Source organism: Seriola dumerili, unplaced genomic scaffold (assembly GCF_002260705.1).
Source record: "Seriola dumerili isolate Sdu_G_001 unplaced genomic scaffold, Sdu_1.0 BDQW01000291.1, whole genome shotgun sequence".
Taxonomy (NCBI): domain Eukaryota; kingdom Metazoa; phylum Chordata; class Actinopteri; order Carangiformes; family Carangidae; genus Seriola; species Seriola dumerili.
This window is the reverse complement of record NW_019174546.1, coordinates 2265981-2277819: the sequence shown is the minus strand read 5'-3', so window position 1 is coordinate 2277819 and position 11839 is coordinate 2265981. Positions and strand designations below refer to the sequence as shown.

Sequence of the window (11839 nt, the reverse complement as noted above, 5' to 3'; positions counted from 1 at the left end):
GGGGGTTTGTCTGCTGGTGATGTATAGCTTACTACAGGGTGCCTAAAGTTGGAGGTGCTTGTTGCCATACACGCACAGTACATAGTTCTGGGGCTAGGCAGAGCATATAGATAATGTATGGACAAGCAGGGGCCTCCAAGTGGTTTATAGGGATGTAAGCACTCACTAAACCTCTTCGTACAGTTCTCAAAAATCAGGATTTTGGAAGTGTATATGCAGACTGTAGCCGCCATGTGCACATTTGTAACTGCTGGGAAACCAGGCGTTAACAAATCTGTCACTCTGCTTCAACAGCATATTTAAGTAAATGTATGATGTGTTTGTCTGTGTGAGATTGTATGTGTGAAAGAAAAACCCCAAGTCTGTGGCTCGTCAGTGTTTGAGTATGCCAGTGTGTCAATAGTGCTTGCCTATGTGCATCAATTCAAGGGCAATAAAGTGTGTATATATGTATGTAAAGTGGGGTCCAAAAGTATGAGACCACTTTCTTATTCAAGGGAGAGTGGTCTCAGATTTTGCACCCCACTGTGTGTGCGTGTACGTGCGTGCGTGTGTGTGTGTGTGTGTGTGTGTGTGTGTGTGCGTGCGTGCGTGTGTGTGTGTGTGTGTGTGTGTGTGGCTCAGGAGGACATGCACTGGACATGGTCTGGACCTCCTTCCTCTTCATCAGAGGAATCTGGAGAGCTCCAGGACTCATCTGTGTCGGGGTCTGTACCCTCACGGCGTGCCTGGATCAAGACAAAGAGCAAGAGAACAGAAAAAAGTGAAAGTAAGACCATTTGGGCTTTAACAGTATGCACTGGTAATGACACCCCTCCTATATAACTATCCTATCATTACAACTATCCTACTAACATCCATACAAAGTTCAAGTAGTCAACCCAAGTCCAATAATGTACATTTATTAATAGAAAATGGGCCTTTGTCAGGGATTAAGATAATGGTTATCTAACAGCTTTCCTGCAGCAATGGAATACAATGAAGCCTTGAAAGTTAATGCAAACATTTCCTACACGTGCCCCAACTTTTGTCTGTACAAAGGCAGAGTTGGAACAAACTGTGTTACTGCACCGTCTGATGCATCATTATGGCAATACTGCACTGCAGGAAGTATTACTGTACATTGTTATAAGAGTGGTGAGAAAAAGGCAAGTAAAAAAGGACAGGCTGGCAGGTCAGGGGTTCATCCTACAGAAAGACAATGACCCAAAACAATAGAAGAAAAAAACAGATGATGGCTTCACATGATGAAGACCAGCACAGTCTCGAGACTAAAACCCCATGGAGCTGGTTTGGGATGAACTGGAGAGAAGGTGAAAGCAAAGCAAACTGCAAACGCAACACATTTGTGGGAACCAACATGTCGGGACAAACTTTCTGAACAAAGTTTAATTTCCTCTGTAGAAAGAACATCACGAATGTGTTCAGCAGCTGAATGAGTCAAAATTTAGAGTAAATACATATTACAGATTAAACTGATCATTGATTAAAAGAATACTGATTAAAAAATAATTATTATTAATTTTCTGTTCTATGCTTTAATTTCAGAAACACTGAGACATTATATTATGTAAATTTCAGTAACAACTGGCAAAGTTGAGGTGTTCTAAAACTTTTTAAGTGCCTAATAAATGCATGAGTCATAAATATTTCACATGTACCCCCTTAATTTTAATGATGGCAGCTCTAACGAGTAACAGATTCCTTGTGAGTTTGTCTTTAATTGGAGAGTGGCTCAATACATAGTGAGGGACTGACAAGAAAAACATTAGAAAAAAAATGGTCATAAATAAAGCAATTAAGGGAGAAATATCCTGACCTTTAGTGTGTAAAACAGGCCAAGCTCATGACGCTAGATCCTACATTTCCCAATATGCAACCAATATGAACCTTTTGTTGTGACGTGCATCTTTTCATTCCCACACCTCAAAACATAATTGATGTTTCCTAGGTTTGTTGTAGTGTTTGAGCGCTCACCCTTGGGGGCCGTCTGTTCCTCATATGTCTCATCAGAAACCACAGCAGCTGGGTGTCATACTGGTCGCCGTGGCGCACGCTGTCTTCATCACGCTCCCGCTTGTTTTTTTTCATCACCTTCATCACACAAAGCATCCTTGATTAGAGTTGTGAATGTCGTAAAGAAGACTATGCACATGCAACAGACATCTCAACCAATGTCATGATATCATGTGTTGCGAGAAAGAAATGGGTAAAATGTTACTGTAACCAATAGAATGACGACCAAAACTATATATAAAAAAAAAAAAAAACAGAATAGAATAAAACAGAACAGAGTAGAATACCTCCTTTAGACCCTTGAGTCCTGTGGGGCTTTCAGCAGTGGGAGCCCATAGTTTGATATCATGGTCCAGCCCACTGGTGGCCATACCAGGCAGATGGGGATGAGGCTCCAGACAGTTCACCTGTGATGATTAAGAGAAGGGAGAAGAACTGAGATTTAAGTATAAAGGTGATGGGAAGTTTTACACATATTATTCTTGGGGGGGATTTATGCAGCAGCAAATAGCTATGTAAAACCAAATAGACCTAATGTATTTTATCACAGTAAAGATATCAAAAATATTATGTAGCTGCAGCAAGGCAAATCAAAAACTGTAGGAATCACTGAAACAAAAAGATTACTGTAGAAATGTGTTTGCATAGCTTTTCCCAAGTCATATTTGAGTCCACCAAATACATATTTCTATATTATATATGATATACTTCTCTCTCTGACTCACCACTCCTCCTCTGTCTCCCTCCATAAACTGGACGATACGAGCTGAATACTTGTCCCACAGGTAGATGTGTCCACAGTCACTGCCACTGACCACAAACTCACTGCTTGGCCCATAGAAGTTCACCCCCTTCACTGTGAGGAAGAGGCGATGATGGGAGAGGATTGTAATGTGCATCTGACTGCCAAATGCTTGAGAAGTTGGGCTACACCTGATAAGTCTGACTTTTAAAAGTATGGCTGGGTACAAAGGTCACCGATTTATTACTGTAATGCTCTAACAGGGGGTGGGGGGGTGGGGGGACTGAATTTAATACCTGTGGCATTATTGCGGTGTCCCTTGTATCTCCTGCGATAGTCAGCCCCATCACTGTGGTTGGAGTCAAATAGGTAGATGTCCTCGTCATTGTAACTGGCCAGGAGTTCTAGACAGACAAAGAGGATCAATCAGTTATTAACGTAAATTCTTTTAATGCCATCATGACAGACTGGCCTAAAGTAGTGCTCAACCCAACTTTACTAGTGTTCAAAGATGAGAGCAAAGAGAGGAAATCTGATCCTATTTCAGTGTCATTGATCGTTGCACTGATGTTGCATCAGGGTTAAGAGGAGCATTTTAAGATAATTATTCAAGCAAGCATCAAGTCCAGGCCTCATTATTTTCAATAAATATTTCTAAAATATATTCATAACAATGAGAAAGTACATAAGCATTATCAAATTGAATTCAAATATAAATTTGAAACAGTTTTTTCTGGAAATTGCAAGGAAATTAAATTGTGCCATCAGGAAGTTATTTTTGCAAACACTGAATGCAACCTGTTCCAGTTCTCTCTTTCTCTTTTCTCTCTTGACTTTGATACTTTAGATACACATTTTTTCTAAAAATGTTTTCATTGTGCAGGTGATTTACCTGTGCCATCATGACTGTACACAAGGCAGGTTATGTTGGTTTTGGACTCACTGGATACCAGATGTGAAGGACAAAACTTTTTCAGTACACCATTGTTATCATTCTCATTAATCTTCCTCTGGTCGTAGATCCTACAGAGTGTGAGTAGAAGAGAAAGTGAAAAAAAGAATCAAAAAAGTAACATCTAAGAGACAGTAAGTAATAACACATCAAATATTTAACCTTATTTAAGCTATTTCCGTTGCCTCCCATTTGCAATATTAGTAAAATAAGTAGCATTAAAACTAGAAGCTGGTTCCTACCTGACATACTGGTCTCTCCCGCCCACAGCAAAGTGGTGTGTCTTTGCTGGGTTGACAAAGATGGTGTACAGCCCAACTTTTTTATCACCCTCCTTTACAACCACCAGTTTACTGCCACACAAATGGAAGGAGACACAAAAAAACAGGTAAGAGTTAAATAAACAGAAAAGTCTCAAAAATGAAGACGACACACACATAGCAAATACAGGAAAACTGACAAAGAGGAACGTGTTTAGAAGTGGACGTTGACCAACACTGACTGACAGACAGGATATTGGCATAATAACACTACATAAATAATAACTTCTCTAAAGTGTTATTTACCTCAGGTCTACTGTATGATTGCAACTTAATTATGCTCAACAAGAAATACAGTTTTGACAGTAGTTTTCACTTCCCAGTGTTGACTAAATTTAAACTTGGATAACTGTAATGATGGTATTGCTCACTTGGCGGGACGGTCTAGACGCAGGTCAATACCAAACACCACGGCGTCCTCTCCAGCAGACAGAAAAGAGCAGGGTGAATCTGGCTCGAGGGCCAGCTGAAATTAAAACATGCAGATAAACACACATGGATGAGAGACTGCACTCAATTAATAGGCTATCAGAATCTTAAATATATCTACCACAGTTGCTATTTATGGCACAAACTCCTTGAAACTTTCATTCACACACAATACAAGCACTCACCTTGTGTGCTGCCCCTTTATGTTGTGCTACCCGCTTGGTGTTCTTGCAGCGCTGTGTGGCAGAGAGCTCAGCCACTCTGATCTGACCATCTCGAGCACACATGGCCAAGGTGGAGTCTCCGCTGTGAGGCAGGAACTTAGCCTATGTACATCAAGGACAGGGAGAATTTTCTGACAACAATACACTCTGATTAGTCACTCACTCAGTCACCCTGCCTTTATGCTCTCTAGTGCTGAAACCATTTGTCCATTAATGAATTACTCTATTGCCAGAACATTAAATTAGTTATTCAAGAATTATAATCCATAAATTGTTCATTCAATTTATCAAGGAAAAGTGCTACACATTAACTGATCACAGCTTCACAAATACAAGGATTTCCTGCTCTTCTCTCTTATATAATGTGTAAATTGATATATCTTTAGCATGCAACATAAAAACAACACTGGACTCTGGGATATTGTGATGACACATTTTTACTTTTCTGACATTTGATTGACTGACAACTGATGGAAGATTAATTGATAATGAAAATAATCATCAGTTGCAGCCCTTACCTGAAAGACATTGCTCTTGTGGCCGCTATCAAACTCCAGCTCAGCATGGCGGATGGCCCAGTCCCAGATGACAACTCGCAGGTCATCACTTCCTGATGCCAGGCGTGTGCCTGAGGGGTTGAAGTGCAATGTGTTGACACAGCCTGTGTGCTTCTCCAGGCGGCCTTGGAGCTCCAGCCTCTGCACAAGACCTCGGGCTCCACACACACGCCTCACAAACTGGTGCGAGTCCCTGCCAATCTCCCGGGAGCGCAGTGAGGGTATCGCCCGCCATATAGGCCCACGGAGGTCACGGAGCTCTGCTCCGAGCCATGCCTCCATAGCTTCATCATCGTCTTCGTCATCTTTCTGTTCTTCTTCTTCTTCATCATCATCATCATCCTCATCTGAGCTGGAGGAGTGGTTGGTGCCACCGCCAGGTCTATTTCTCTTTCTAGCTGCCCTTTTCCCACCGTCTTTATCCTTTGCTCTCTCTTGTCTGCCTCCCTCACTTTCTCTTTCACCATCCTCAGTCAGAGAGTACAGACCACTGCCATCCATGCTGTCTGTGTCTTCTTCCTCCTCTCCCTCTCTGTTTGTGCCCGTCTCTCCTTCCACATCTGGCATAGGCTTCTCTCCAGATACCTCTCCTGTTTCTTTGGGAGCTACAGAAATAGGAAATCCAGAGCCAAGGAGAGTAAGGTTAAGACAACACCGTCTCATTGGGAGATTCAACAAAAGGTGCACAACTGCTGTCCAAATTCTACTACAAAGTGCATCAATAATAAGTCATATCAGGATGCAAAAAACTAGAGAAAATTCAACTGCAGCAATGTTAGGAATACCAGGGTATCCTGAAGTAAATACAGACAGGTGACTAATTAAACACTGAGTGTCCTATTAAGATGTTGAGCAACCACGTGCCACCAGAACAGCTTCAGTGCTCCTTGGCATTGACTCTACAAATCTCTAAACTCTACTGAGGGGATGAACAACATTCTTCAAAAAGATATTCCCTCATTAGGTGTTTTGATGATGGTGATGGAGAGCGCTGTCTAACACATCGGTCCAATATCTCCCAATAGGTGTTCAACTAGGTTGAGATCTGGTGATTGTGAAGGCCATAGCATTTGATTCACATAATTTTCATAATCATCAAAACATTCAGTGATGAGGATTTTTGCTTTAATTTGCCACCCATCTGCAAATGCATTTAAAAATGTATGAAATTAAAAATATAATTAAGCAAAGTTTCTACCCCACCAAACCGTGTTAGCAGCATGAATCTTCGTAAGGAGTTGTTAAGTTAGAAGAGTGGCTTTACCATCTTGAGAGGAAGACTGTGTTTGTCCTTCTTTGCTTCCAGAGGCATCCCCCTCCTTGTGTTGATCTTCTCCAGGTTCCTTTTCTTCAGAGCCACCTAGTAAAACCAAATATGTCCCGTGATTACCTGTCTGTGGAAGGAGCATGACAACTCGCACAGTTATGGCCTATATAAATGAGCAAGTTATTTTCTAGCACTGATCCTTTACCGTTAAGCGCAGTGGATTTGCCGTCAGCCTCAGCCATTCTGTCTCCTTTGTCCTGCGTCGACCCGAGGGAGAACCTGAGTGTCACACAAAAACAAAATATTAAGGTTGGTTATTAACCAAATTGGCAAGTTCTGAAATTAAGACCAGACAACTTGTACGCATGAGTAAGCCGACATTACTGCTTGCACTCGCTGAACTGTTGTCAACAACGACGCCACACTGTGTGCTGTTGTGCACAAGTTACCTGTTAGCTCTGTAGCTTCCAAACTAACAGCCAGGCTAATGTTACTACCAATCTACCGCTGCACTTCACGACTTTAACAAACTAACTCGCTTGCTAGCTGGATCACAGGCCCGTCTAATGTCCTTTTTTGCTTTGTGATGTTTAATTGTGCATGGTCCTCTGCGGAACAACGAGTACTCGATTACCTGGCACTGTTATTGCGTGAGCTAATGCTAACTAGCATTTCCGTGGCTAACAAATATCGAAACTAAATACTGCTGTCAGTTCTGCTTGACAAGCAAACAGCTGGTTGTCCAAAAGCAGCTAGCAAACAGCCAGCACTGCTTGTACTGGCTAACTAGCACAGCTAGCGTTACCTCTACTCGAAGGCCCGACGAGGCGTACTTCTTAGTTTAGTCCTAATCTTTACTGCAGATTTATTTTCTCCACCTCACTACTTAGCAATTGAGCCAAGTGTCCCAACTAGGATTTCTTTGACGGAAAACACACGACATTAGGAATGCGTGCATAAAGGTTTTGGTAAAAGACAGTTCATAAAGCAAGCTGGCTGCGTTCACACTAGGTTGACTGCTCTGTTTATGTTTTGACGGTTCAGCTTCTTTTTTTTATGGTTCCATTTCCGGTGTCGTGCTTGCTTTGTTTTTTTTTTCTCCGGAAGTTTACAATAATAATAAAAAATATAATGATAACAATGATGATAATAATAATTAGAATAAGAAGTAGTAGAAGGCACCTATCTGTTAAAATGTAGCCATCTTGTGTGGAGGTTAAAGCGTGACTTATTTTGAAAAACCGACCAAATTCCACATAAATTCAGCTTTTAATGTCACTTTAAAACTTGTTTTCTTATTGATTTATTTTTCTTAATGGCTTGGCAGCCTAAAGGTGTAAAAATGTGCTGGACCCTTATGGGAAACTTAATGCACTTAATGTTTTAATGTTTTGCACTTAATATTTTAAAAATAGATTTTGACCAGTGCAGTTTCTGTACTTTCTACCCTTGAACAGACGTCCGCCGGTCCCCCGAAGAGGTCCGATTTTCCCTGGCAGCAGGCTAATTCCACTGCTTGGTGATGTTAGAAATTAGTTGAAAAAAGCTTGAAATTGTAATATAACGTGTATTTAGCTAAGAAACTAAGATTAATATTTTGTCCAGATACACGGAACAAGATGACATTATCCACTATGCAAAAACCAAACCATTACAATAAAAAAATGGTTCAATAGGTATCACCCAGAGATAGAAAACCTTTAAGTTAACATAATACATATATCTCAAATAAAACCACCCAATGTAATATTACAGACAGCAAAAAGTAGAAAAACTACAAAAAACTATTTTCAAAAAGGAGTAGTATAACATCTTTATGTATTTATGTATGCCATGAAAATTAGCACATTCCCACAAAAAAGTAAATAAAAATAAGTTATTGGGAAAATATACAGTCAAAATATCTTAAAGTGGGGGTTTCAGCTCCAAACCTAATAATTAGCAAGATCTGTGGCACTTCTATATGTGATATATTAATATACAGAATCAAGCTTTTTTTGCAAGAAATTGAAAAATAGTGGAGATATTAAAATTTGAAAATTAAAGATTGTTTGTTGAGGCAAAAACATTACACAACAACATTTACATAAATAGGCTACATGTTGCAAATTATCCTTACGGTTTAGGATTTCGGTACACACAAACACATGTAAACACATTGTCAATAATGCTGGTTCATAATTCTGGGTTGTTTGGGGTACTATGAACACACTATTGGACTCATGTTGGGTGTCAGGGTCTCCCTAAACAAACAACTGGCTCAAATGGAGATCGGAATGGACACCAAGACTTTGAGTTGTCAAGAAAGGAGAAACAGCTTTATTTTAAACATAATTAACTATACTAAAAGTACTAAACAAAAAGGGTGGAGATCATAGCCAACAAAAGTTGGTTAGGTCACTAAGCCAGCCATGCCATGGGCCATTGCACCCCGGTACTCCCCATAAGCTGCCCAAACTCTCCAAAACTTAACTACACTAAACCAAAAGAAAAACCAATAACTGGGCTATTCATGATCTCCAACCCAAAAGTAAAAGAATAAACTCAAAAACAAAAACCCAACACTATGGTTCAAAATGGGGGAAAAAGGGCAATCTGAAGAGAAGAGTATCCTTACCCCTAAAATGTCTGGCTCCATCTTAGGTTAAGGGATTCCCAAGACACATGGTGGTCAGGATTTTATGGTAGGTTAATATGTGACAGTTAAGTGTTAAATGACAGTAACATTAGCTGCTAGCCATCACAACTTTAGTATTGATCTGAAATGAAACAGTGATTCACTGTGGAACAGTTATGAATGACCAGTTATCGTCTAGTGTTGCCCACTGAAGAGTTAATATTAAGGTAAAATTAAAAGAAGTTACAGTATAATAAATCTAAAATGAATGCAATGTGAAAAATGTTATTAACCTTAGCTGCTAAATTGGCTATTAATCATCATATCTAGATAAAATATATTATTTTCAATAACATTAGCTGCTAACCTTGGCCACCGCAAACCTAATGTTTAGATAAAATAAAAGAAAGTCATTAACATTAGCAAACAATTTGGTCATCATGGTTCTAATGAGAAGATCAGATGAATAACTCCATGTTAGCTGCTACTCCATTAGCTGCTAAGTTTAGCCATTATAACTAATGATCTGCATCAAATATTTTAGCACTTCATAATTTCAACAATATGAAGTACAATTTTGAAAGTTCATTAAATATATTTTTAACATATTTAGTGTAAAATCAAATTAGGGTAAAATTAAATGAAAGTTATAAGGATGTGAATATTTTCTTGTTGTTGAGCCATTCATGTAAATCAAATAATGGCAAAATATTTTTTACAATTGTTCCTCATTGTGGTTATTTTTGACAGTCTTGATGTTATACTATTCTTTTAACTTTAAATGTGACTTTTTCCTCTGCTGTGTATTGTAGGGATTTCTCCACAGACAGCTGGACACTTCATGGAATGGAAGGTGTTCTGAAGTTTGGAAATGTCCTCGCACTGATTATTGCGACATACTACTCTCTCAACATTGGTTGTCCATCAGAACAGAAAGACTTGAAGTGTTATTATTCACAGTCCTTTGTTTGGGCACGTTTTCTGACACACGGTAAGAGCTGATTTTCTTCAAGCATCACTTATTTTCATGAGTGTAACTTTTCCGCCTTCATTTCTAAATTTTTCCCACCTTCTGATAGGCCAATAAAATCCAATCAACGAGTTCTTTAACTGCAGCTACAGGTCAATTCACAGCATGTCTAATTTCAGCAGTGCTATGCTGAAATTAGATCGGGTGCCAGTTTTGTATGATGTTTGTGTAAAGCGCACCATTGTGCATTTGACTGTTGAAGAGGACATCAACAATATGGGTTGTATATATATTTATAAATATATTTTATCTGATACTGTTGACAGCTTCATGGGTGCTATTGTTTGCATTATATGATATGATTTTCTGCATTTAAGTAAACAAGAGAGAGAATCTTCCTGCTTAATCCATTTACTCATATAAGTTGAAGCCTGATCGATGTCTAAGGAAACATCTGGCTCCCTCACTCAGGGTAAAACATGACGGGATCCCTCAGCTTCCTTCCTGTGTTTACATCATGGGCTTACTGACAGTGATCTACAGTAAATCCCATGGCAGGAGGATGTCCTTCTCTCTGCCTCTGTTAGATGCCTTGATTCTTTTCTATCTGGTTTTACTTATGGCTATACTGAAACATAGAGATCACAGCTCCCCAGCAAAGAACTCAGATTATAATCACCTGTCAAAGCTATTTATAATCCACATGGAATGTCAGCTGAGAGTGGCAGGCTGTGGGGGAGAAGGATTGTAGCCCATACAATTCCTCATTATAAGAAGTTTTAAAACAATAATAAAATAATAATAATAAAAAAACATTTTTAGTTGATTAATCCATTAGTTGACAGAGAGGACATTAATTGCTAACAACTTTAATAATCAATTGATCACCTAAATAATTTATCAAGCCAAAATATTAAATATTTCTACAACTTTTTTATATTATTATAAATAGAATACATTTAGAGTCTGGACTTGTTGGTCAGACAGACAAGTAGTTTGAAGATGATACATTGGCAAATTGAAAACATGTAATTTATACACAGTTTTCTGAGTTTTTAGACTAAACAATCAATAAAAATGTATTGAAATAATAATTCCACAGATGAGTTGATAACGTAATGTCTTGCATCATTTGTTGTAGCTCTATAGATAAAATAAAACCAACATTTCTATAAGTGAGACAGTTAAAGTAGGCTATGTGAAAACTATTTTAATCTTTAATCGGGTTAACATATGCATTTGTAGGGTAGCCTATAAATGGCGGTGGACATAAGAAACACCTGTTACCACAACTACAACCACAGTGTAGATTCAACACCTTTGTGTCACAGAAACATTAGAAGCTTCACATAGAGTGGGTTTTTGCAGGGATCGTTTCATCACATTCTGCAGGTATATTACACTGAGGACTCATTTCAGGCGTAGGCTGAGCGGAAACATAGATTTAAAACGATTCATGAGAGTTGCGACCACCTCTGAGGAAATCTCACAGAAGGAGGAAGGGGAAGTTTACGAAGACAGAGGGGGGTTTCAGTGTACAGCACTCATAAGCTGCAGCGGCTCTCTCTGTCCTCCAGAGGCGATGCTGGAGTTTCAAAAGACGAGCGCCCGGCGCTGAGCGCAGCTTTTACCATGCCGCTCACAGCTTTACAATAGGGACAAGAGTTTTTATTTTTTTTTATTTTATTTATTTATTTTTTTATACATCTGGAACTAACCAGCTGCTTTCACCACTCTCCGACATC

General features: G+C 39.2%; 1 protein-coding gene across 1 annotated transcript; it reads right to left on the bottom strand.

Moving 5' to 3' along the window:
* On the bottom strand, window positions 1-9145 carry dcaf8 (DDB1 and CUL4 associated factor 8). The gene is made up of 14 exons (XM_022758230.1): window positions 9125-9145; window positions 6957-6979; window positions 6713-6786; window positions 6505-6600; window positions 5202-5845; window positions 4645-4785; window positions 4402-4496; window positions 3953-4063; window positions 3651-3781; window positions 3055-3162; window positions 2742-2872; window positions 2304-2423; window positions 1978-2094; window positions 1-728 (listed from the first exon to the last, which is right to left on the bottom strand). Exons 1-14 carry the CDS (start codon window positions 9143-9145, stop codon window positions 621-623), a joined length of 1920 nt encoding a protein of 639 aa, XP_022613951.1. The 3' UTR covers window positions 1-620.
* Window positions 9146-11839: the final 2694 nt, after the last annotated feature.